The following is a 27,322-nucleotide window of genomic DNA, read 5'->3' on the forward strand; positions in this document are numbered from 1 at the left end:
TAATGGTTAAAGAGGTCAAATCCAGATCCCTGGGCTAACCACTTCCAGAGGAAACTCTGGGCCTTTAATCACTTTCTTTTGATTCCCTACTTTTTTAGGTGTAGGTATACCTACGTAGTGGAAGTGGATAGCCCAGATATCTGGATTTGATACGGCTCGTGAGAGCATTCGATTGAAGGTAGTTAAAAATAAGTTATGTTTTAAGGTAGGTTAATAAATCAAAATCAAAAGACGTTTATGTTAACAAACATTTAATTTTTTTCGTTTAGCAATATATTATTCATAGATAATAATAACTATAATTTAACTACAATGTATCTATGTAGGTACTTCTATGTGTCCGCTGCAAACCATTCCAGCGATCGAAACATCCTCGCGGCACTAAATATCATTTCTACAATTTATTTAATACATCTATTCTTACAATTAACACCTAGGCTTTCTAAAACAATTTAGTATTTTGATGTATTGCACATTTTACCTAATATGTGAAATCAGGTGCTCAGAACAGCAAACGTATTCCTCGAGGAAACAAACTTGTGAGAAATCGTACTAACTAAATCCAATTAGATTCGAATACTGTCATTTAATGCATTTATTAAACTCTAATTGGCTATAACTATAACACGAAATTTTGCTGAAACCATCACTACGAGACGAAACTATTAGGAACATATCGTAACAATATTAAATACAACTAAAATTAAATATTATTTTACAATATAATACAAGTGTTCGCAAAGAACGAAAGGGACATCGTTACAAATGTCAAACAGTGAAGGATCCCGATGCTTCTATGATACGCAGATTTCCACAACACATGTAAAGCGCAAGTTCAATTCTTAAATGCATTCGCGATACAGTGGGCATGTTCACTTGAGTCAGCACAATGCTAATAACCCACGTCGTTAAAGTCAGTGGAACGTGCGCGCGCGCCTCCACCCGACACCGCCTCGCAGCCATCCTAGCGAGGACCTACAGCGATATCGCTTCTACAGAGATCTTGGAGATTTTATATTTATTGGCTTAGCACTAAGTGGGACTGTGCGGCGGGTGGGGAGTGTGTGGTGGATGCGGTGGCAGCGGCAAGGGGTGTGGGCTGGCGTCGCGGAGCGAGTCGGGCGAGGAGCCCGGTGAGGCCCGCCGCGGAGGGTACGGCGAGAAACGGTGCTGCGCGAGCGGCGAGGGCGCCGCCGCGCCGCCTGGGTATACGGGCCGCGGCAGCTGCAACCCCGAGCCCGACGCGGCGAGGTGCTGCTGCGCCAGCAGCTGCGGCGCCAGGCAGGCCCACTGGCCCCAAAGCGCCGCCGCCGGCACGCCATACAGTGGGTACGCCGCCCTCAGGAAAAGTTGCGAACGTGCCGCCAGAATAGCCTTCTCCTCCAGAGTTAGGTTGTTATTGTGCTGATCCAAATCGAAGGGTCGGAGCGGCGAGCGCAGATAGTGCTGCTCCGCTAGCATCGACTCCATTGTCTCTCTGAAAGAACACGAAACGGCAATTGAGTAAAATGTATGCGATTTTACTATTTCATCGTAACTTTACCTTAATGCGATTGCGAGTAGGTATAGGTAATATGATTGTGTGATCGTATCTACCTATGATTAGCGGCGTTGAAGCGCGCCTCATCGGGGAAGACTGATGATCTTTCGTGCTCTCCCGTGATATAAAATCTCGACAAAGAAAAAAATTCAAAATAAAACATTTGCAGATATGAGTTGATCGATAATGACATACATTTTCATTATTTTGTGCAAGAAAGCAATACAATGGTGGGGCTTAATGAGCGGATGTATAGAGAGAAATCGGAGAGTTATAAATTTTACGGCTGTAATCGGTTATATTAGATCTGTTTTTAAAAGACCTATAATTAGACCAATAGGGTTGGCTAAGAAGTAATAAAGATGGAAGTGTACCTACTAATTGAGCACCCTGAGGCATCAATCAGTGTCGGTCATCGTGTTTGTTTCTGTGAGCGTCATTACACATCCAATACCTACACGATTAGACATGGGCCGAATTCTGACGTAGGTACACTAGTATGCGTTGCGTATACGTAATGAGACTAATATTTAAGTGTTCGTAAATTAATGATACACGGCTGTCGTTTCAGATACCTGCCCAATCATTATCCGTCATTGCCGCATAACTATTTCAACGGCATGTTTCCGGGTCATTTCTTATTTTGATTGATAAATCAATCGAGTAAATATGTTAATTAGGCAACCTCACCAGATATCTAAGAATGATATTTACCTCTCGAATTCAGTGAGACGTGACGAGTCGCGGAACCCTTTCGCGAATGGATTACTGTCGATTTTCAGTTTCGTGATCTGAAACAAAAGAGACACGGTTATTCGAGCTACTCAATTGACTGCCAAAATTATGCGAAAATTCGACTCGTGTTGAATATTGAACGTATTCTTTGTAAAAATTAAGTAAATTAGGTGATTATCGTTAGAAGAAAGCAAGTCATAAAATACAATCTGATGATAAAATATTATTATAATAATGAATATTTGATTATTAATTAACGAAATACAAATTTTATGTCTTGGATCCAATTTCAATTAGATGCTGACTTGCTGAGAAGAGGCTTATGTTATGACCCACTGACATAAATTACCATAAGTGGAAGTTCACATTAGAAGCTCTTAAAATATGAGTTTCCATGCAATGTTTTGGTGTTTGTGTGTTATGCATTTTTTTTTACCTATTAGTGATTATTCATAATTATGTATGTGTAGAGCATGCATCAGCTTGTGAAAGTTGAAACTATACCTACCTATGTATATGTGTATGATACGATCAGACGTTAAGTATTATTAATTTATTGCTGTTGTCTCCTGGCTAATTCCCTTACCTACATAGTTAAACGTTTCTCCTTGATTAACTGTAAAACGCACTATCATCGAATTTGTAAACCTGCTTACCATATTTCGGTATTTCAAAGTTTATACCACCTGTCGAATGAAAATCGACTAGCAGGCTTTTATTTATTATACCTATAGCTTGCAAAAGTCCCAGTATCTACGTATAATACCTAGCTACAAGTAAGCAGGAAGGGCCTGCTAGTGTCACAGTGTGAACGGGCCGAGCGCGCGCACCGCGACACCGCCCGCGGCGCGCGCTCAGGCTAATAAGGTTAACTTATTGACGACATCCACCTCCGTTTATCACAACACTTCACGGCGAGATACAACTATTATTTTACAACCAACAGTAGGGTGTGTTTGCATAGAATTAAATGCACATTACTTACTTTATCGTAAGAGATGACTACGGATAAAGGCGCTTTAAACAGATCAATGCTAATAGATGTCATTGATGTAGCTACATACGAGGAATAATCAGAATTATGAATACTACTGCAGCTAATGCAATGCTTAGGAAAGTGCATACCAAAAATACCAAACAATTAATCACTATAATATTAATTGTCCAAACAAATCAATCTTTAATTATTTGCAATGTGACGATGCCATGACTCAAAAACATCATCGTTAAACAATTTGCGAAGGAAACCTGTATAGAATTAAGTCGATGCACCCATAAAGCAAATATTTGATTTAAGGTAGGACGAGGTGTTAAAAAATGTGTTTGGCATCGCGGAGGCAGAGCGATGAGAAATCGCCCCGCTGGGCCTGCGCCGCTCCCGCTGCGGCCTCACGTTCTGAATAATATTTTAGATAAACCTTCCTCGGAAAGCTTAAACCATTAAGCCACTCGATTCCTAACGTCCGATTGGTCTGCGACCATTGACGATAATTATCGAAGTCATTTTTAGTGTCACTGCACACTAGTCACTACTATCAAAAAGAATAGATAGTATAGAGGGGTCCTGTCATTGTAAATTTTGTAGTCACTGTAAATTTACTGCCATCTATAGACACACGACTAAAACTCAAAATGAAAACGTATAAAGTTATCAAAAAATGTACATATATGGATAAATGATTTTATTATTTTTATATCATTTTGATCCATGTTCATTCACTGATACCTATGTGCTAAAATTGTTAAATATGAAACGGTGTCGTCAACGCCATCTAGCCGACCATAGGCCAAAGGTGTGTGCGCCATCTATCTGAGAATGACTTTTTCTTGATTTTCGAGGCACGTTTTTTTCTTAGACTTTATTCATCTTATACGGAGTTACATATGTCTTTGCTACTATAGTCTATAGGTGCACTACAAACTTGGATAACGGGCATTGTTCATCACGACTTGCAATAATATATCTACCTACTTAATATCTTTATTGTTTAGTTTGTATTTTTATGTCCCAATAAAGTCTCACGTAATATGCGAGTTGCATTCATATTTAGTCAAATATTCAATGACACCTGTTTTCTGTGCAGTAGCCGTAGCTAAAGAAGTTTTGGTTTTTTAAAGATTCATTTGAATCTTTAAAAAATCAGGAAATGCCTATTTGGTTGAGATTTATTATATTCATTTGTTTGAACTGGAATGTTTGAGAGACGCGTTAATCTCTAAAGACTAGAAATATATCCGGAGTCGATGCGGTCTCGGATCAAAGAAAAACAATAAACAATACAAAATATTGACTATCTCGTGACAAATCTTCGGTTGCCGCGAGTAACATCACACACAACGTGTCGCCCGCCTAATGATTACGAAAATAAATAAAAGCTGAACAAAAATCGTGTAAGTTACTCATTCAGTAAATTGTGTCTTTGAATATCGTAACATTGAAATAAGAGAATAGCACCAGAAAATTAAAATCTCTTTTTTTGTTATAGAGAGCGCACCACGGAAAAATCGTCAGTTTGTAACATTTATAAGTAGGTTGCTACGTACTCGTAGCGACTTTCATGAAAAAGGAGTAGGTACCCTTAGTATATAGTAGGTACCTACTTAGCGTACGGCGCCATGCATAACACTACAAAGTGTTAGCATAAGTTTTCATCCTTCTGTCTTGCTCACGTTTAAAGAAACTCTTAATCTGTCAGATTATTTTCTAATTGGCACATTATGCGAGTGCCATTCTGTTGCAGGTCTTAATTTCATGGGTTGTCACGTGAAATACGATGTGTCATTCAATACATCGAAGTCCGAGACGGGCGACCGGCCGCGGGCTGCAGGTCGCGGGTCACCGTGGCACAGCTACTTACGCTTGCACACCCACCTGGCTCCATTGACTACAATGGCCGCCCTCGTCGCGCCTGCGCCTGACGTAATGAGTGCGCCTACAATGCGAGTAGTAGCTGACAATATTGACGCATTATACATTATGTATGCCTGTCGAGCCCCCCGTAATTGTTTTCAATAGGTTGACACTGCTCGTTTCGTGATTTGCTTTTCCGTTAAAGAAGCGTCATCCACTTTTTATGAAGTTTTTTCGTAATATATCAATGGGCAAGCGCCACCGAGTAATGAATGAGATGCTTTCTTGCTACTGACGTTTATTAGATTTAGTACAAACATAAGAACAAGGCGTGTCAAAACATCCTAATTTAAGTATCAACAAACGTTCGCCTTGGGCGGCGGCTGCGCTCACTGACAACATTAAAGGCGCCATAATGACATTATTCTCGAGCGGGAAACAAAAAAATCTCACAAAAAGGCGTCAAGGAGAAACGAACGTCGCCTGCGCGCTGCAAACGATGCTCTAATTATTGGGGTGGTGATGTATTGTATGGAACGAGATACAGATACATGTGCACTCGACAAACGGAGATCTATTTATATTTTTGTACAGCTAAAAACGGAATCAAACATTCATAAGTATTTTTAGTTAAAAGTTGATTAATGCTTTATAGTAGGTATCTACGATTATCATTCATACTAATCTAAGATTAACTAGCATCACATTGATGCTATTATCTGTTCAACCGCAAATGTTTAAGAGATATGACGAATTAGGTTGTTCGGTTGTCATGTAAACACGCAAGAAGTCAGTCGACAAGCGAGACTCGGAGGGACATTCCGAGGGATAAATTATGCCGGCGTTGCAGTACGGCAACTGTACGGCTAGGTATCTCAGTGATGGACATAAGGAGGGAATCGCCGACGGAGACGCAGTGATCTACGTGTGCGTGCGCTTTTAAGGCGAAATCTCTGTTCAGTACCTAGTCGTAGAGATATAATATACGCCTAAATAATACTGATGTATTGAAATAGTAAATGTGGCTTTATAGCTAGCATTATGCTGAGTTGGGTCCATTTCGTGATGCACACTTATTGTTCTCTTCTGTTCTTGCTGTTGTTGTCTGTACATGTTCGTACATGTTTTGTGATCGTCACGAATAAAAATCTTTTATCTTTATCTTTTATCTAAATATTTAGTGTATTAAGTTTAGATTATGGATTGAGCTTGCAAATTCCAGATTAAAATTCGGATTATTATTTTGAAATGATTCTATTCATGTCACGGGTACCTTTAAATGAATATCAAACAATAGCACTAATATACGAGCTCAAGTACAGTATGATATGAGCAAATTGTTCATTGATTATGCAAGTTGCACAAGGTTCAAGCAAAGACGTTCTCATGGCGTCGGGGCTCGAGCTACAGCTGCCAGTTTTAACGACGTTTTCCAGAAAACCGATGCTTTATTGACAATAATTCGCGAGTGCTCCGAAACCGCGCCGCATGTGGCCGGACCGGTTCCACGTGGGATAATGTGCCCAATATCGAGACTCGTCAGTTTGCTACAAACAAAATATGCATTAGCATTTCAGATCACATTGCATAATGACTTAATGACTATATCAAATTATATACCTATCGTAATATGCCAATTTTATTCAGATTCACTAACTGGAATCTTACGTTTAATTTGATATCTCCTAATTTGTTTACTACCAACTCGAAGGTTTACTTGGATGATTATTATATTATATGGTTTTGCTTCTGGTTATTTCATTTTTGACATAGTTAACAGCTAGTAAAGAGTACAAAATAAATCACGTAAGCTTTTTATATGATCTGTAATTTCTGACCAATAATTTCAAGTAAGATTTCAAATTTCGTCGTCATCCAACAACTCGAGGAGCTCAAGGTTCTCGCTGATGCTGCCCACCGACAGGATGAGAGAGACATCGTGCAAATCGTACAGGTTGTCCGCGATCTCTGCTACTATTCTTATGAGCATTCTGCACACCCACATTGCTTGTTGACTCTTTACACACTGTGTAAGACTTTGACGCATATGTAGGTACAAATTCGAGCAGATCATCAAATTGTTTTAGCTTCATCGCGGACATTTGATTAACTTAAATAAAGCCGATCATTAGATTCGTTCGTTTCCTGGTTCAGCTTGTTTATAAGATCCTTAAGCGGACCCACGCTGAGTATCAGGTCCACTTTACATTCGTGTCCGCTATGTTGGCTGCACACTCGGAAAATTAAGGAATAAGCAATTTGCCACATTTCTATTGAAACGAGCAGTTTTATATTTGCCGGACTTCTTTATTGATTCCTTTAATTCGGCATTTGATGTTGTTGATGCGATGCGAAGTTATGTAACGTCACCTGTCATGATGCATGACTTTATATTTTACTTTTTTCATGATGACTTTTATCGGGCAATGACATATATTATACTACCTAACATTTAGTGAATGGACAGATGTTATAATTAAAATATTGTATTCCATAAATTATAGTTAAATTGGCGCTCAATTTACAGTAGGCAAGAAAGGGCGTCACTTAACAAGTTGAAATTAATTGAAGTTCTTGTTCAGCAAGATGTTTAGTTTTTCCCCGTACAGTGGCAGGGTGCGCAGACGCAATAAATCCCGCGCCCGCACACGACGGCTGCTCGTGACGTCACGTGATCGATGGCGGGAGGGAGCGGGACGGCATCACTTCATTCACTAAAAAGAAACTAGGTACGACCGAGATGCAAGACCAATAAATAAATTCATTTAACATTATTTTAAATCCACATTTAAAGAAAGTACGTTGACTTCTTGTATTTTTGAGTTATGTTTGTTTCTTGTTAACTCACCTTATTCATTATTAATAAAGGCGGTTAACACACTGGCATCAATATTGTGATATATGGACAACTTGATTAGTTATGTTATAAGGTTATAACCGCATAATTAATTATCGATTATTTTATTCATAGGTAGTGCTCTATTTAGAATATTTTCCAATTTTCATTTATCCCTATTTGATCACCCGGTAATTCCGTTATTATTTCGAAGTGATAATTTTATTCATTCTAATTTCATCCTAAAAGTGCGTTCTTACGATATGATGTGAAATTAATAAGAATAACCAAAAAAAAAAATAGAAAATAGAATAAAGTTTGTGGCTAATCAAACATAAAAAAAAACCGCTATTCCCGAAAACAGAAAAAGAGTTTTTCTGTTAATATGCATTCATGAACAAATAACCAATTAAATTGACTCTATCTAGTACCTAATTACACAGTCTGCACGCCTGACGGGACAAAATATACTAGTCTTGACATTATAAACGTCATATTTGCATAGTAATTTGACGTTAATGGTGAAAATTGCAATGTCTTTGAAGAGTTAGCTTGATGCGAGTCTACGAGGGTGAATCAAAAAGTCCTTAGAACTGGCTGTTTATAAAAAGTTTTTAAATGAAGTTTTTTTATTATTTTGAACTGTCATTATAACGTAATATTTGACAGTTGGTTTCATTCGAATTGTTTCCGCCGTTACATGGTAAATCAATATTTTGCGAAATAAGTCGACTAAAACGTCCCATTATGGAAAAAAATGAGTTACGTGCCGTGATAAAGTACTTGTGTATGAAAAAAATGACTACCAAGGAAATTTTTTTGGATATTCAGCAAACCGTAGGCACTAGTGCTGTACCCTATTCCACCGTCGCTTTCTGGGTTGCCGAGTTTAAAAGAGGCAGATCTAGCTGCGAAGACGACCCCCGCCCCGGCCGGCCATCTACCTCAGTTAACGCAAAAACCGTTGTAAAAATTGAGAAATCGGTTTTGGACGACCGGCGACTAACAATCAAATACATAGCAGAGACCATGCAGAGACTCTAAAGATTTCGTTTGGTAGCGTATATTCAATACTAACCGATGTTTTGGGTTTTAAAAAAGTGTCAGCAAGATGGGTTCCGCGAATGTTAACGCAGTCTAACAAAGACTTGCGTTTAGAAGTTTCGAAGCGGAATCTAAAGAAAATCTTGCATGATCCGGACACTTTTTATCGTCGTTTCGTAACAATGGACGAAACATGGGTTCACCATTTTGACCCTGAAACAAAAAAGCAAAGCATGTCCTGGAAACGGCCATCCTCCCCTCCAATAAAGAAATTTAGAGTATTTCCGACAGCAGGTAAAGTTATGGCCTCAGTTTTCTGGGATGCAGAAGGAATCCTTTTTATTGATTATCTGCCTAAAGGAAAAACCGTTACAGGTGCCTATTACACCGATTTGATACCAAAAGTGCGTCAAGCAATCAAAGAAAAACGTCGAGGAAAATTGAGTGCGGGAGTGCTTTTTCACCAAGATAATGCTCCGGTTCATCGATCACAAATGGCTCTCACTGCAATCCGCCAAGCTGGTTTTGAGATCTTTGATCATCCGCCCTACTCGCCAGACTTAGCTCCTAGTGATTTCCACTTGTTTCCGAAACTAAAGGAGCACATTCGCGGAACTAAATTTGACGACAACAACGCGGTCATGGGTGCCGTAGAGGAGTTTTTTGAGGCTCAATAAAAATCGTTTTTTTATGATGGATTAAAAAAACTTGAAAAACGGTATAATAAATGTATAGAACAAGAAGGAAATTAAATATGTTGAAAAGTAAAAAAAATAAAAATGATATTCGTTTGTTTTTGACCCTATTTCTAAGGACTTTTTGATTCTACGATTGTATGTGCTATCTACGTGTTAAAGTAGATTTTATTTTCAATTAGAAAACTAACTTTGCACCTAAATCTCTAAGGTTGATACGAGTATGATTCTTGCTTTACTAGTTTTGTTGATATATTGCCGAATTAAGTTTATTTGTCTGCACCACTTTCGTAATTTATAGCGTACAAGTACAATCACCTGCAATAATATATTACTCTTCCAAGGCCGCAAAAATATCTGACACGATCTTATTTATAGAGCCGTAAGGATGTGTGACATATTTTTGCGGCCTTGAAAGAAAAACATATTATTGCAGGTGACTGTACAACTTACATAAGTATCTAAAGCTAATTTGAATTAGTCAACGTTATACTTGTTAAAAGTTGTCAAGCATAAAAGGATCACAATAAAGAATGAATCGATTATCGGGAAGAAAGAATTGCGGGAGGAGCGGGCGCAGCGCAGGCGCGGGCGGCGGCGTGACACCTGACCGCAGCCATTTTGGCCCATGAAATATGTTTATTTGTCATGGCTGCCCTTTGTTATTGAAATTGTGTTTGCCTTTACTCCTTCATTATATTGTATGATTATGCTCGGGTAAAACTCGTTTGTAGCCGCTCAATGTGAGAATAGCTTTGAGATTTTAGAATATTGATTGTTGATATCTACTGAGAAATGAGAAATAAATTTCAATTAAGTGTCTATTGAACATTGTGGTGCGTGTGTGCGGTTGCGCTGAGCAGTTATTTCCGTGATCATCTCCTCGAGCCGCGTAATGCGCTCTATAGCGTGACTAACAAAAATAGTTACACGATTTCTTTAATCGTTTTATGACACATTTGTCTTGTACTAAGCATCCAACTTATTTCTATTACTTTTGGCTCTGTTGACACTGATTTTTAATACGATGTTTCAAAGGATTAACATTTTTATTAAACTCCATTGAAAGAGTCAACATAGATGGTTGAAACAACTCTGCAGGTTACCATCCGCGAGTTTTTACTCCAGAATCCTCAGTGGAGCTATCAATCATAACAAATTCACAAGTCATCGGCTATTAAAAAACACATTGTGTGCATTGGGGATGCACGAACGCTAACAAACATTGTCACCTCGCAGCGAGTCGAATCCTGGACAAAGGTTTCTCACAAAACGAGCGAAGCGACAATGGCCCGGTGGGTGTAAAAATGTATAAATATTGAAGCAGGTTGAAGCGCGAGCGCCGTTTTCCCGGGAACCACCCCGCGGCGCTGTGCCCGCGCCAGGCGACGCACAGTCTCACACCGCGACACACAAAAAACACTATTCACGTTTTTTGAGCAGTTTTATCTTGTCTTATATCACGTTCCAGTGTGATAAAGCACCAATAATGATGTTTCATTTCAAACCGATTTAACAACGTCTCGCATCGATATAAAATTGTGGTGACATTTTTTTCATACGGGCAGCTAAAGCGATCCGAGTCTGCTGTAAAGCAACTATTCAAAATTAGGCTGGTGTTTCATCGTCTGCATAATGTTTTTAGGTTTTTTATACTCATCTATAACGACGTATTCAACTGCTCTTTTAAAAGCTTAAAGTTATGCGGGCTGAGCCATATCGATCTCTTGGCGCGCAGGTGCAAACATGCTAAGTGTATTCTTATTGTTGTAAGGGATTGGTTTATCAGTGACACTATCTCCGCTGTTCGACAAATGTTTTAGCTGTCAGAGATGTGACGTCAGCCAAATCGGGCCAGCGGAGCGCGCGCGCCGCGATCGAACCGCCGATATCGCGCTCTTTACTTTGTGAAGTGAGTAGACAGATATTTTAGATTTGCTACGAAATACTGATTATACAATTGCCGTGAATAAGCATTCGTTTATTTATTTCCGAAAAAATACTTGGTCATTGCGACGCTACTGACTGCAGCGGCCAATTTAGATAATTCCATTAAGTAAAAAGTCTAAAGCGCGATTTACTCTCTGGTAAGGTTAGATTCTGGTAGTAAATCTAGAAGTGCATTAGAATCAATAGAAATCAATGTGCATCGACGCAAGGGAGTCATTTGTAGCTATCGTAGGCGGAGCTTCGATAACATTAACTACGTAGGTCGATATAAGTAAGTACCTACCTAAGCTAGTTTGGTGTAAGTAAAGTTTTACTATCAGGAAATTAGCCATTTTCGTGGATAGGTAAATAGGTACCTATCCTTTGGAACCGGATATAAATTAAAAACGTCGAGACTAATGATGACAGACTATTTCATTATTGTAAGACAACGAGTATATTTATGTAAAAATACAATAAACCAAGCTTTCACTATGTTTCGTCTCAAGCTTACAAATGGCCCAGAGCAGCTAATTAAGGGGCGAATGAAGATTTATGTACCGCGTTGTCGATATAAAGTAGCTTCCTTTATGAACCTCAAAACGTCCTAATTATTTTACTACACGAGAAGATACAAAACGAGAAGCGCGGAGACGCCCAAACGCTCTTGTGACAGAGGATTAATTGTGCATGGCGACATATGCGGCGTGCGGCCGAGGCGGCGGTGAACGCGACAGCGGATAACCGTTTAATTATTACATTTTGAGACAGAATTTATAATCTAATTCGTTGATGATTCTATAAAAATATACATTAGAAACTTTTAAATATGATTATTATCATTTATCATATGATAATAAAATTAGTAGAGTGAGCGTCTCAGTCTACTCTTTGACCTGTATATATTTTTTCCTTTTTAAAGTAAGTACAAAGATTTTTTTCTTTTCCGTCATTGTCAACTGTTTTGTTTATTATAAAAACTTGGGTTACAATTCCACTTAGCTCCAAATCCATAAGTACACATATTACTGATCCTTATCAGACGTTCAACCATCAATTCCAGAGCAGTGCCTACTTATTCAGCAACTCGTGATCCCAATTCTTGCATTGGATTGTTATTTTTATCAACTAAGTATGTACAGTACTTGACTATGAATCGGTATCAAACCATGCTTGTTAACTGGATAAGTTATTTGCAGTTGCAATAGTCGCTTAAAGCTCGAACTGGTACAAATTATCGAAGTAAATACTTATATGGAAACCGTTCAGTAATGTGACGTGCATAGCTGGACATCGTTTAAAGGATTATATTTAGCGCGCGTGAAAACTTTAGTCGTCGCCGTCGGGCACGCGTCAACCGCGCTATCCGTCCGTCGTCGGCTCGCCCGCGTGTGGCCGCCTGATATACAAAAAATTATGTGTCACCTCCCTTTGTTCCACTGGACATACCTTTCAGCGGGATGCAATTAGTGTCGCGGAAATAGAATCCGTCGATAGTCAGTCGACGCACACGTATCCCAAACGTTTAGCTCTCAGATCTATTTTGGGTATCAGATAGATAAGCTAGGCAGATCGATCAATCAGTCCTTTTAGCACGGTGACGTTTATCACGCGCATAAAACATTCGGAGCAGTCGTTTGAGGGAGCGCTTGTCCTTTATGTCAGCTTTAAACGCTAGTGCTCTCTATAGGTAACAAACCAGTGTAAGGTGGTCTATATCTATGAGAAAACTTTATCTTGATGGTGTTTGTTTTAATTTCATAAACAGTAAAATCAGCAAACCACCTTCCTCTAAAGCGACGCAGTCACTGCATGTTTTTTTAAGTTTCGTACCTACTCCTTCACATACGTTACGATTACCATCGGCTACAAACTGACTGGACCATCTTTGTCAGCTCACCATAGGTATATGTATTATTGTAGCATAAAAAAGACTACTCACAAGTTGATTCTGGTAGGCGGTGACGGCGGTGAATACACACTCGGGGAAGATGAACGTCTTGAACTCTTCTTGCTCGAGGTCCGTGATCGGCGCGTTAACGGCGCCCTCGCGCCTCAGCACCAGGTGGATCCGGGGCTGGTACTTGTGCATCGAGTTTAACACCAACTAGAAAAAAAAGCAGCGTTAGTTTCATAATCTCAAGTTTATAGACATCTTATTGTTGGACACATATGTTTATTCTTACGAACAAGGCAGAAATCGACGTCAAAGATATGATTACAGATACACTTTTGCACCTTAGGTACTCCTGAGTAAGGTGCAAAACTTTGAAGTCGACTGAACTTTGCAGATAAGTTTCGGGGAAATCATAAGCAAAAATCATGATTCGTATCCATTTAAAACACACCTATGCCAATCGTCTACCGCTGTTTATTGTTCAGTTTACCTATTCTAAATGATATATTAACTAATACATCATTCTGAAATGTAGGAATATAGTTACCTGTCCATTTTTGTCCATCTCATTGTTGGTGAGCTTGACCTTCTCGAAGGAGACGACCTGCTTGCGCAGCTGGTCACCGGAGTAGGGCGAGTCGGGGTGCGGGTAGAGGCGCGCGGGCGCGGGGGGGTCCGCCTTACCCGCCACCAGCCACGAGGAGCGGTGGTACGCGTAGCGGTACCGCTTGCCGTCCACCGGCACCACGTCCAGCAGCACCGCGTAGCGCGCCTCCGCGCGACACCCCGCGAACGACACGCGCACCGTCGGAAACATACGTCTGTAACAAAATCAAACTAAATATTAGCTTAGTAGGTACTTAATTATATGAACTGAAATAAATGTCATTTACTAAGAAAAAGTGACCAAAGCCTCCAGTGCCCCAGGCTGGAATCGAATCAGCGTCCTTTGCTATCGTGACAGGCGCCTGTGCCATTCGGCCACCGGGCCACAGCGGCATAGGTCGAATTTTTCCAAGTATATGCACTTCTTACTGAAGGTTTATGGCGCCCCCTGGCCAACCCTAAGGCAGAACAGTATGGTTCGGACCTTCTAACCGGATCATCTCAGGAGAAAAAATTAAACTATTTTGAGAAAATATTTTAATTATTTTGACAACATATATTATTTTAATTTGTTTTATATAGTAATAGTAATTTATATAGTAGTGTTTCTACTTGTAATAAAAACAAAATAAAATATTTTCTGAAAATAATTTAATTTGTTCTAATACTTATAATACTTATATGGTCCAGAATACAAAAGCAAATTACCTAATATGATTACCTACATAATATGCACTTGCTAATGTGGTAAGCGATGTCATTATCTATCACAAACAAGTTACTGTTGGAACACTGTAGCGCCATCCAGTTCAACTGTTTGGGCCTAAATTGCTCCACTTTGTGCGTCTTGTTTATTTTTCTTTATACAAAATAAGTAGGTATGTACCAAATTAAAGGGTTAGAAGGCATGTCATTAAAGAAAATATAGCGTTGTGTAATGATTGTAGACAGTGTGACTTAACGCAGATGTTTTAAACAATCTGGCGATAATACAGTAGGTAATTGTTTTACTTATCGACCATACACTCCCACAACAGTCTACTTATACGTGGTTTAAAAATGTATAAGGCTAACCCTGCCTCGTAAATCATAACAGTTCGTAACATTTTCGAGCTTACGAGAAATATTATGACATCAAAAACTCCATTGCTATCAACATTTCGCGACAAAGAGATGGGTGCATTAAGAGAGTAAGTTGGTACAGTTACAAAATTTCCTACAACAGGTATAGGTAAGTATGTAGGTCAGTTTATATTATCCGCTAATTATCAGAGCAAATTATTCATGGTTATAATTTTGTATAAATAATAACATTGATTTAATATACAATCAAATTTAATACCTAAGTACTAGGAATTTCGCAAAAAGATCGTCACACACACATAAAAATTGTATAAAAAATACTAGACTAGAATGTTTCTAGAATACAATTTAAATGATAAAAAATCACGACATAAGAAGTTCATACTCGTACATGGGTATATCCATTTCGTCATCATGAATTTAATAGTTTTCAACCACAATTACCTAATCCCACGTTGTTTTATCATACGATGGTGAAATTATGGCTGATTTTCGGATTTAAAGTAAATAATTCGGAAGATACCTGAAAATGCCCTTACCTACATGATTTCAAAGTACTTATATACATATAAATGACTGAAATTCAGTTATTATTTCATGCTTAATGTTAATTGATAACACTGAAATTTAGAAAGTTTTTGTCCTGTTTGCCCAAGTTAAATAATATTCAGTACGTGTCGTTCCAGTAGACGTCGCACTAAAGTGTAACACATGTGCAATTTATTTTTATTTACTTTTAAAGCGTGGACTTCCTCGATCCATTGTTTTGTTAAAGCGTACATTTTCGCGTTAACGCAATTATTGGACAATTACTTGGTTGCGTAGCAATTATCGCTCGCTGAGAGCGCGGCAAATCGTCGCCGCTCATTAGAGCTCGTATCGCGCATTATCGCGACTAATTAGTATATTGCAGTGCACCGGATAAGTGTTACATTACATGCGTTTTAACGCATGTAATAAACTATTAAAGACGCACAGAGAAATCCGCAGAGTACGTGACGACAGCGTCGCTACATCATTAAGTCGCAATTTTTTACTTAGGCACCTACTGTTTTTGTTCCGTAATTCCTCTAAACATAACCGCAAGCATGTATCGTAACGAGGGCGTATATATTTATTCTCCCCTTATAGCTGAGGCATCGTCAGCAATGATAAATATTTAGGCATAAAAAGTAGAAATTGAACCACGGTAAAGACAAAAATCGTTTGGCAAAAAGTTATGTCTTTAAATAAATTGTAAGCCTGCGGTGCGAACCACTTCAGACGACTTTGACTCTACGGAGCAGCCCCCTTCCCCTTCTTAACGGAGACATTTTTAATGTCACCCGTTGGAGAAAGATGAATGGGTACACATTTTGTAGATGTGTATGTGTTTGTTGTTTATTGTAAGTAAAATTGTGGTTGGTCGACATAATAGCTCTTATTACACTTCTATACCGCTGCGGTTTCCTGTCGCAGTGTTTTGAATAGGGAGGAAGGCGCAATCATACATCCGTAAGTAAGCACTTTGTACTACTTCATTTGGAACAGTTAGCAGAGCTTTCAAAAGCGCTAAATTACAAAACAAATACATACAACGAACAAACATCGATCGACGATAATAAACTCGTTATAAGCAAAGGAGTGTCACAAAAAGTGGTGTCGGTAGCGGGCGCGTGAAACACTATCTCCTAATCGACATAAAATGGTAGTCATTGAGGCGGCGAGAGCGGAAACAACAAATCTTTAACTGTAAGTTGATACGCCACTTCGACTGGCTGCCTCTCACTTTTAGTAGACAGCGGCAGCGGCCCGAGCCCCCGAGCGAGCGGAGCGCGCGCTTGACAATTCGCTATCAAAGCTTGCGCAACGCAAACGTGACTACGGAATGCGGCTTCTGACCCGCAAACTAGCATAAGAACATTCATAACACGGGATCAGCGCCCACCCAAGTCGTTTACTGATATTGTGCAGACATTCTTAATTTACAATATGATTTTGATTGGTTTGATTTCTACAGAAAATGTTATGCCCTGACGGCCGAGCGGCTACGATTTAACTAACTATAGATGTTCATTCCGGCTCTCTTAGTATGTAGGTATACAAGCGTTCTAACGACTTTACAAGATCGAAGGACGGAAATAAGAAGAGCATTAATAAGATTTATGCGCGTTTGGATGTGGTCGCGCGCGTCGATTTGCAAGACGCTTCTTATAGCGTTCAGGATGGTGCATGCGTCGCCGGAGCGCGCGCAATTGCGCACAGCGTTAATGGCGACACTCGGCGCACCGCGCGATATATTACCGCAATGATATATGGCCACCGACGTCGTCCATCATTCTACCACCCAAAAGTTAGCAGAAAAGCGTGTGAGACCAAAAAGACCAGACAAGCATATGAGCCGATTTAATGAGCAGATACCGCGGACAGAAATAAGGGGTGCTATTTACAACGCCTCGTTATTGTTATGACATTGTTAAAATGCATGTCTATGACAGGAATCTCAAGCTGACACCAGAAATTAACCCATACATGAGTATTGTACAGTCAAGTGTAACAATATAGGTGTATACAACTTACTCAAAAATATGTCCCATAGTTCTTAATTCGCTGACATAAGAGAGAGAGAGACATCGACTTGAACATTCTGCTATGTTTCCATATTTGTTCACCCATATTTTTACACTTGACTATACTCTTCAATGGGCTAAGGCTCACTATCTTAATTTATCATAATCATAAATGTAGGCAATATTAGTAGGTAGGCAGAGATCTCATAATATCCGTTGCAAGTTAAATCGGTACCCACTGATGTAAGTAGGTAGTTATTATAAACACCAGGGGACGTGGGGACCTAGTCAAGATGCAAATCGTTTGCGCCGTAGCGAACGAAACGCTAGTGTCTCTCTGTCGCACTTATATGGAAGAGTGATAGAGAGACATTACGGTTTCGTTCGCTACGGCGCAAACGATTGGCACATTGGCTAGGCCCTCTGAACAATACAATAAAATAGATAGGTACAAGATCTAGATTATTATATGTATATATGTCTCGCTAGAATTTACCTGCAGTAAGCATATGATGTGTACCGCTGCTATTTGTGTATTATTAAATTGATTATTACATTTACCTACTTAATACAATTTTCGTTTTTATTTTTATTTCCCACAGCCATTCTATTGTTATGCCAATTTAGTTAGGTCTAGTCAGTAACGCATCTAAGTGCGCTGCCGAGTCACTGTCACTACAAGGGTAAAATTAGTAGGTTCGCAGCTAAGCGAGCGCGAAGCGTCGCGCCCACTCGCGATGTCGTCTTCATTAGGAAGCCGAGGTGCGAACTCGTCAATCATTGTTTCTCGCTCCTGCACGCGTGTGATGGACTATTGGAATCTTCTCGACCATGCATCCTTTTTATTTAAACTAATTACGTATAGCAAATTACTGGCGCCGTTTTGTATTATTCGATTTTTAAGTGCATCATGAAAATTTAAAAATGTAGAGCTTCAAGCTACTAGTAATTATCTATTCTTTCGTAAGTGTGTGTAGGTATTAGATAGGTATTAGGCTAAGTGCTTCATGATTTCATGAAATGTCGTGAGTGGGTTTGCAGTCAAATTAGAAAAGCGAGGGAGGTGCTAATTCGCCAATTCGTCATTCCTCGCTAGAATATCGCCTCATTCTCGCTTCATAAAAAATACGAAAAGTAGCCAATACACTTTTCAACCTTATTTTTTACAAAGCTTCTTTCCTATGCTACCTTGTTTATGACCAAGTTTATTTCTACTTTGTTTTAAAGTTTTTTCACCATAGGTATATTCGTCTCTACACCTGTTTGTCTCACTTTAGTACCTACATTGTTAAAACCGGTGTACAACGGTATTTGTCATTATGCAACAAAGTACCTATTAATAAATATTTACCTAACTAGACTACCAAGACGACTATTTTACTTTTACTACCTTGTTTTGCGCGCAACACCGTAGGATACATTTATGCTAATACGTAATAAACGAAGGCTGTTAGATAAAACTTAATTCAACCTACCTAATTGGGCCATATAGTTTGTTTACATTCCAACGCCTTATACGTTACAAGTGATTAATAAAGCAAATTATCAATTACTGTGGTACATAAAGATTGATTGTGTGGTACGAATAGGCTGTGTGTATGTGGACGACATAATGCAATAGGAAGCCGTCATTAGCGCAGTGTTATCACGTCGTGCCGTGATTAGGGTCCGCGCAGCCAATCCGCGCTCTGCGTCTAATTATACAGGAACGCTTTATTAATAGCAATTACGCCGCCATATTGCCGACGCGATTTAATTAACTCGATCCGTTGATTAGAGACAGATGGCGCGAGATTGCTGATCCGGAGCCGCTCATTAGCGCACTTTTGGCGCTAGTTGCTGCTTGCCTACGCGTGATAGCGGTATCTATGTAGGTTTATCTCTTGTATGGTTAACTCTAATCTATTGAACAGGAATTATGATTTTTAATTGACAGTAAAGATTGCAGTCATTGGCGAACAGGATTTCGCTCAATATTAGTTTCATTAGGTAGTTATATACTAGTATGCCACTCTCACTTAATTGATGTAGTTTTGCTATCTACGTTTTTAAACAAGGTTTTGACTACAGTGTACGTAAACAAGTAGGTAGAGTATTGAGAGTATAAAATATCTTATCAACACAACTCCATAACTGATCATATAAACATTAATTATTTAAATGCGTCGCACTCTCAAATACATACATTATATAGTTGCGAGTAAATAATCACTTAGTATGGATTGTAAATTTTGAATGATCACTGTAGGTAAAAGATAAATAAAAGGGCAGTTCATTTTGAAAAAGGCCTCACCAAAACTGCGTTTCATTATGTGTTGCAGAACCTTTAATTTTAAAGCGCCAGTGTGTTTGATCCCTATAACAGCTTCAAAACTTCTTCAGCAACAGCTTCAGCAACAAAATATTAAACGCCTGCACACGCTCTAACTAGATACAAAAATATATAAATCTATGTAGGTGGCTACAGCTCAGATAACTCTGTCAGTGGCTGCACCTCGCAATGCGTGTGCGCAGAACCATATATGGTCATTACCGCGAATTAGAATGAATTAGCGGTAATACTGGCTAAGTACTGCTTAAGTGATTCCTGCCCGGTGACAACAATCTACCGCGGTGGCCTATGAATAATTCATCAGCTATAATCACTTGCAGATCATTTTGTAGTTTATTAGATGACATTATTGACATTTAATACTGATTATAATAAGCCGTTAGTAATATTGTTCAGATATCAATATCAATCGTTAGATACTAGATATTCAAAGTCAGTGTAACTGAACATATACCTATGTGACAGATTCAGATTCCCAATTAACTTAGGCACCGCTATATGAAAACATTTTGTAAGAAATCCATGTCAAGGGTCGAGTTTCAAAGGGGCGACTGTCACACAACAGTTTGAAACGCGCGTCTCTCGCAGGCGCTGATCTGTAACGAGTCAGATCCGTCGGATCCAAACGACACCGGAGCATCCATCACGAGTTGACGCCACGACGCCACTGGATGCTGAAATGCGAGCTCTTGGCAGACTAGCCGATGATTTGCAATGTTCGTGGGCCGGAGTCACATGCCGCGGGTGTCTTGTGAAATGAAATTGAACCTTTGAAAAGATCATTTGTCATAGGTGTCATAGGAGAATGACAAGAATGTTACAAAATTACACATGTACCTAGTGCAAGCAAAAACAACAACAACCTACGCCGCTAAACAAAAATATTTTCACCGACAGATTTTCAGTGGAAGGGTTGCGGTCGTTCATATTTTGATGAAATGTGACTAGCAAGAACTGGTAATTAAGATGTTATAAATAGTGATATAACTATAAGTATTCGTGTTGCATCCTGCATGAGTAAATCTTGAATCTGCCTTTTTAATATGTTTTGTGTCGTAAAGAATGTATTAAAATGATAGAGATCAAGATTTATTTTAGGTATAAGTGGCGGGCATACAACATTTATTACGAGAATGCCGGTTGCGATTATGACGGAAAAGAGCGTACCGTGGTGCTAGCGCGACGTTCGGATGACAAACAGTGAACTCCGAGATTGTCAATGACTCCATGACCGCTAAAACTTGCTAATTACTTACTAATAGAAATAGAAATATTTATTTGCTTAATATTTATTAAATAATTAACTAGGTATGTGACATCACTCTCTATATAGGTACTGCCATGATGATAAGTTATGCTCATAAATTAATACTAACAACTAAAGCCTGACCAGTAATATATGATCACGCGCCATATTGCGGAATTTCATTGTAAGTAAATTTTTCATACTAAACTGAACTGTCACCTTATACATGAGAATAACAGCGCCCTCTTGACAATGATCATATATTACTGGTCAGGCTTTACCTATAGTTGAAAATTAGACTGAATATTCGCTATGTTGTTTAATAAGTACGTATTGATTAGATTTATTTTATATCCATTATAAGGATCTTCTAAATAAGTATCTAGTCTGTTACTAATACAGACCTACTAACCAAAAAACATGTAAGACCTTGTCGATTTTTTACTACATCAGTCGGGTATGACGGCCGGCGTTCGATCGCCGGTAAGTTATCTGCGATCTCCGTACTGACAGAGATATTAATCAATGGGATTGACAAAATCGTGCGAGTGTCGAAAATTTGACGCGGCCTGCGCCCAGACCTCCCAAGATGAACGATATTTCACCCGCAGCGGACCCGCCCCCGAGCTCATTATTAGCTCTAATATAGATCTCTACTGTTTTTTCATTAAGTAATATTTTGGTTTTAATTTGTTTTTTCATTAATTTAAGAAAATAATAGTTTGCGGTATTTTTGTGTCTAATGTGTACCAACTACAATTTATAATCTTCATTGTAATTAATTCTTACGCAGTTGTGGAATACATGACAATGAAAATCGGTAACTACATAGTAATAAATGTTTAAGTATACCAGGTATTATTTTTATATTTTTCGGTTACCACTTCCAAAGGATTTATTATGTAAATTCTTTTTTCTAATGTGCCTGTATTTAATAAGTTAGATTGGCAGAATTCTGGATAATTTTACTTTAAGTACGTGCTGTGTTAATAATAGCACACTACACAAAATATGTAAACATTCTAACAACTATTGAAACAAAATGTGTATCTAATAACAGTTTTGAATGATTCACGGTTAGTTTAACTAGACTTATACCCCGATCCGGTCGATATAAGTCTAGTGTATCTAATATTTAATATCAAATATAATTCGAGCTAAAAAGTATATAATGGAGATCTAGCTCTGCAAGTATAGAATGTTTTATTGGAAATATTCTCCTCTTTTATAATATTAATTTTGGTTTCTTAAATATATTACTTTCTGAGATATTGGGGAAATAAAAAATATCTTATTATTCCCCCTTTTTTTGTTTATAACTTTTGATATTTTTTGTGTGCTAATACACGCTTCGAATACATTTTTGTAGGCATCATGACGAATCTAATGAGGTATCACACGTATTTTTAGGAGTAGTATCTCTATTTTTCACCGTTTTCAGTTTCTCGAACAGACTAGTATGTTCGCGCAAATAGGAAATAACAAGTTGCGTGCACGCCACTGTAACTATAGAATATGGCGATCGCAGATGGCGCGTATAACTACGTATTAGCGGCAACTTAATTAGTGAATTTAAACAAATACCGCTCAAAGCGAGCGATTTTAATTGTTGAGTGCAGAGAGGTAATAAAACGTACCCCTTATTAGCTGTAGTTTGGCGGAAGCTTTTCTAAATGGCTTTGTTCGGGGTTGTAATTTTATTGTTATAGGTATTTATTTACTAAAACTCATTTATTCACATAATAGATATATATAAGTACAGAGGTATTACGGTAACTGTACAAAAACTAAACTAAATTAATAACTAGCTTTAAGTATATTTATTTTAGTTGCTCATAGAAAGATAGAGAGTAGGTACCATTTTTAGGATTCCGTACCCAAAGGGTAAAATTACTAAGACTCCGCTGTCCGTCCGTCTGTCTGTCTGTCACCAGGCTGTAACTCATGAACCGTGATAGCTATTAGACAGTTGAAATTTTCACAGATGACGTATTTATGTTGCCGCTATAACAACAAATACCAAAAACAAAATTAAATAAACATTTAAGTGGGGATCCTATACAACAAACGTGTATTTTTTTGCCGTTTTTTGCATAATGCAATTGCCTTCGTGCGCGAGTCCGACTCGCACTTGCCTGGTTTTTTTGTAAACATATTTCTGAAGATATTGGTTATTTATTAATTATTACGTAAAAAGATACTTAGGTTATATTTGAATCATAGACCTACTTCAGTCTAAAACATTAGATACATTGTGAAAATAAGTAGTTTTTCAAACTGTTGACATACTTACTTACCAACATATACTCCGAGTAGGTGGGGTGGGCCTTTACAAATAGGTAGGTGTGTTAAAGCAACATACAATAATATAATTAGAGTACGCTTGGCGTCCTCATTGCTAAAAGCCAATTTTTCAACGAAGATGCATCTAAAACATCGCGCATAGAACCCATTACTTAATGTACCAACAAAACTGCAAAAAAGCTAATTTAATTCCGATATAACATGAGTGAAAAAACCGGGAAATAATGTGGCCGAATGGGCCTCTTCGCATTCCCTACTAGAATACATGTGGTGGAGCATTATGAGCGTCGGAGGCGGGGCGAGGAATCCGACGAATGTCTCGAGGAGGACACTCATCAGTTCCAATTCCAACAAACAACATTCGATCAGTGCCACACACGGGAACAGATTTTGTTAAAACAATCACTTGCTGAAGTAAGAGAAATAAGCAACATTTGTGGTATTGTAATTATTCATCAGCTTTATTTTAATATAATGATCGTCATTTGAATTAATGAATGGAATACAGATATGTATATCAAAGAGTTAACTCATTCAGTGGTTAGCTAGGCCTAGCATATGAGAGCCGCGATAGTACCTTGCCTGTGAGGTAGACTATCCGTCTTTTTGTTAATGTATTAAATAGTGAGGCCTACAGTAGATACTAAACAAAACACATTTTAGCTACGCCTCTTTACGAAGAATTTGTTACATCAAGAAAAATATACTATACAGTCTATGACGGAGCGCTGCAAGCGTAGCCCACCAGTCATAAAATATTATATATTATATAGCAAATTTAAGTTTCAGTAAAGCCTAGACCAGAATAGTATAAAAAAAAGGATTACAAAATAGTGTTTTGCACGCGCTGAAGTGCCAGGGGCGGTACAGCGCAGTCAGCCGACGGCCGCGAAATTCCTCCTCTTTCTGCTCCTATTGTCGCCTTGCGGTAATGGTGTCACATTGCATAGCGACGTCCGAGCTCTTCTTGTTTTCTGTGTATTTCGGTCGCTTGTAAATTTTACGAGGTGTTGCAGTGTCGTGGATGACTCGTTATTTGCACATGAAATTCAACATGTCACGTCGATAGGATGCATGTACCTTGTTGTCTACACTACATAGCCGAAATGTTTTCAAACCAAATTGCTACCGATGTCGATACAATTTAAACACACAGTATGTGGAAAACCTATATGGTTGAATACCGACGTGGTAAAAATTACACGAAGATTATTTTTCGGAATACTTAATTCGGCGCGTAGGTATTATAAATTATAACATAACGCAAATCAGAGTAACTTTATATGTTTTTAACTTTACACTAACCACATCCCCCAAAATGTGGTTTAAAATACGATCATAAAGGATTTTCTCACTTTCACTGTAACTATGTATTATGTATGTATATGTTTTCATTAAAATATGTCAATGGTGAAAATCTAACATGGAAATGGCATGTAGGTAATCTATTTACTAAATCAATCATTAATTCATATCATATATAGGTTCTATCATAAGAAATCAGGTAGCTACTTTAAGATTAATAACTGGCGGGCGAAAAATGAAGTATCAATTGGCTCCTCTCCTTTTTGTGCTCTATGGCCACACCTGTGTACTTCCGTTCACAACACCGGCGAAGAGTTTCGCAACTCGACACCGAAATTGGGAACTTTGGCGACAATATTGCGAAAACTGTCGCCTGCACCCCCCACGCTACCTAATTTACCACTCGCACCACCTTTCCTTTGATTATTCTAACCGCCCGTTCATATGTTAACAATGTTTACATTCGTATTAGTTCTTTCAAACAGGAGAATACATTGAATATCATAATGCTTTCTTATCACAAATGACAGTTCATTGGGAAGCAAAGTGTTTTTTTTGCAAAGAAGATTGACAGAATGTTGTTTTGATCTTAGGAGGGTGTCAAATATGGTAATGTTGACAATAATTAAGCACTAATGCTCTTTATTATTTGTTTGTCTATTAAAATACATTAAACTAAAAAATAACTAAAATTAAAACACCTAGGTAGTAGGTAGGTTACATACATCTATATATCAAACGTGTTTGCTTGTGATTCCACTGAAACTGTAAAAGCTTGGTTTGGGTGTCTTATTTTCATAAAGAAAACAGCAATCGTTGCGTTAAGTGTAGGTACAGTCGCCCACACTGTCAACTGTACATCGGTGGACCTCATGCCTTTTGTAATAAGGTCCACTCATGTATAGTCAGGAGTGTTGCTGTGTGTACAAGAAGTACAAGAACACGTCTAGTGTGCTGTGGAGCGTACCAAGGAAACAATGCCCGCAGTTAAAAAAACTGTTTATGCTACCTGATATGAATTATTTAAGGCTTATTAGAATATAGTCTCTACATGCTGTAAGATGAGGCTATTGAACACCGCAGCTATTCATTGAAAAAAGTAGGCGTTAACAGCATCTATTGAGACAGTGTAAACCCGTGGATAATAGATATTATGCAAATTATTTTTTGTATGTTTAAGAAATAATCTAACAAGCCATTGTAAAGAAAAATTATGAATAATGTACGTAATAAAGTAAGTACGTACGCTAAGACATGCGAGATTGATGACTGGATGGTACATTCGCTTGACAAGTTAAAACCATGCGACGCAAATCTCCAGAAGACGATGTAGTATAAAGCATGTGCACGTCTCAAGAATGTTAAGTATAGCTATAGCTGTATGTCAACGTCTGGCTGGAGACGTGCCCTATGTCTGCGGCTGCTAATGTCGTCAGTTCCGGGCCGGGGGTGGTTGTGGAGGCACGTACTGACTGTTAAAACGCTACATGTCAACGGGGAGGCATCTCCCGGCCAGGGTTACCAGATATTAGGTACAACTTTTCAGGAATTATTCGATATTTTTCAGGACTGGATAAAAAATAAGACAGAGGAACTCAAGTTACTTCGCGTGGCTGTATGTGTATAGTGTACCTACCTTTGTCATATTTTCGACTACAGCTTTTGATATGTAATTTCATTAAACATATCACGTAGGTACGTACCGGTGCGGTTATTAGACTCCTAACTGACCTTTAGGGAAATATATTTTTAAAACGGATATATCTATAAGTAAACATATTTTTTTAGGAATAATGCTACAAATCTAATTTAAAACAACCTTCCATCTCGTCGATGGGCCAGGAATTTTGTTTAAGAAACAAAGGGATAATGCCAGGACTACATAGTCCTGGTAATGGTATGTGGTAACCCTACCCCCGGCTGTAATCGCTGCGATGGAGGTCCGTTGATAATGTCGTGACCTCTCGCTAGATTATTGGGGTTGGGCCAAACTACCGCGCGATTATTTGCATACTCTGGCATTGCTCGATTAACGGCGGTTTGCTAACTTCAAGCTCCAGGAGATGTGTCATAAATCGAAATTGGAAACATCTGAATTCTTATTTCGTGAAATTACCGTAAAAAATGCCGGTGATTAATTAATTAATTCCTAGATGCGAAAGTTTGTGAGCAAATGTGGATGTTATTTAGGTACTCTGTAAGCAAATTACACTTAAGTATGTAGGTAAAAATTGGCACGTAAATAGTTATCGGTGACATTATCGTTATCGGGGAGAAAAATGGACGAGTGAAATTGGGTATGGAAATGCAATAAAGGAGAACAAAGTCGAGGATAGAAGCTAGTAGAAGAATACCTACTTCAAATTAAAG

General features: G+C 38.5%; 1 protein-coding gene across 2 annotated transcripts in view; it reads right to left on the bottom strand.

Annotated features, from left to right (window-relative positions):
* Positions 1-234: 234 nt before the first annotated feature.
* LOC134790670 (T-box transcription factor TBX20-like) overlaps positions 235-27,322 on the bottom strand; it is a 44,050-nt gene continuing 16,962 nt past the window's right edge. Inside the window, exons 3-7 of one of the 2 annotated variants that reach the window (XM_063761563.1) lie at positions 14,075-14,348; positions 13,573-13,737; positions 2,255-2,331; positions 1,597-1,671; positions 235-1,477 (exon numbers count right to left, since the gene is read on the bottom strand). In XM_063761563.1, the coding sequence (XP_063617633.1) occupies positions 1,033-1,477; positions 1,597-1,671; positions 2,255-2,331; positions 13,573-13,737; positions 14,075-14,348 (1,036 nt within the window). In that variant the 3' untranslated portion in view covers positions 235-1,032. The remainder of the gene's footprint in view (positions 1,478-1,596; positions 1,672-2,254; positions 2,332-13,572; positions 13,738-14,074; positions 14,349-27,322) is intronic. The other variant, XM_063761564.1, reaches the window with a different exon arrangement.

This window comes from Cydia splendana, chromosome 5, assembly GCF_910591565.1.
Source record: "Cydia splendana chromosome 5, ilCydSple1.2, whole genome shotgun sequence".
NCBI lineage: Eukaryota > Metazoa > Arthropoda > Insecta > Lepidoptera > Tortricidae > Cydia > Cydia splendana.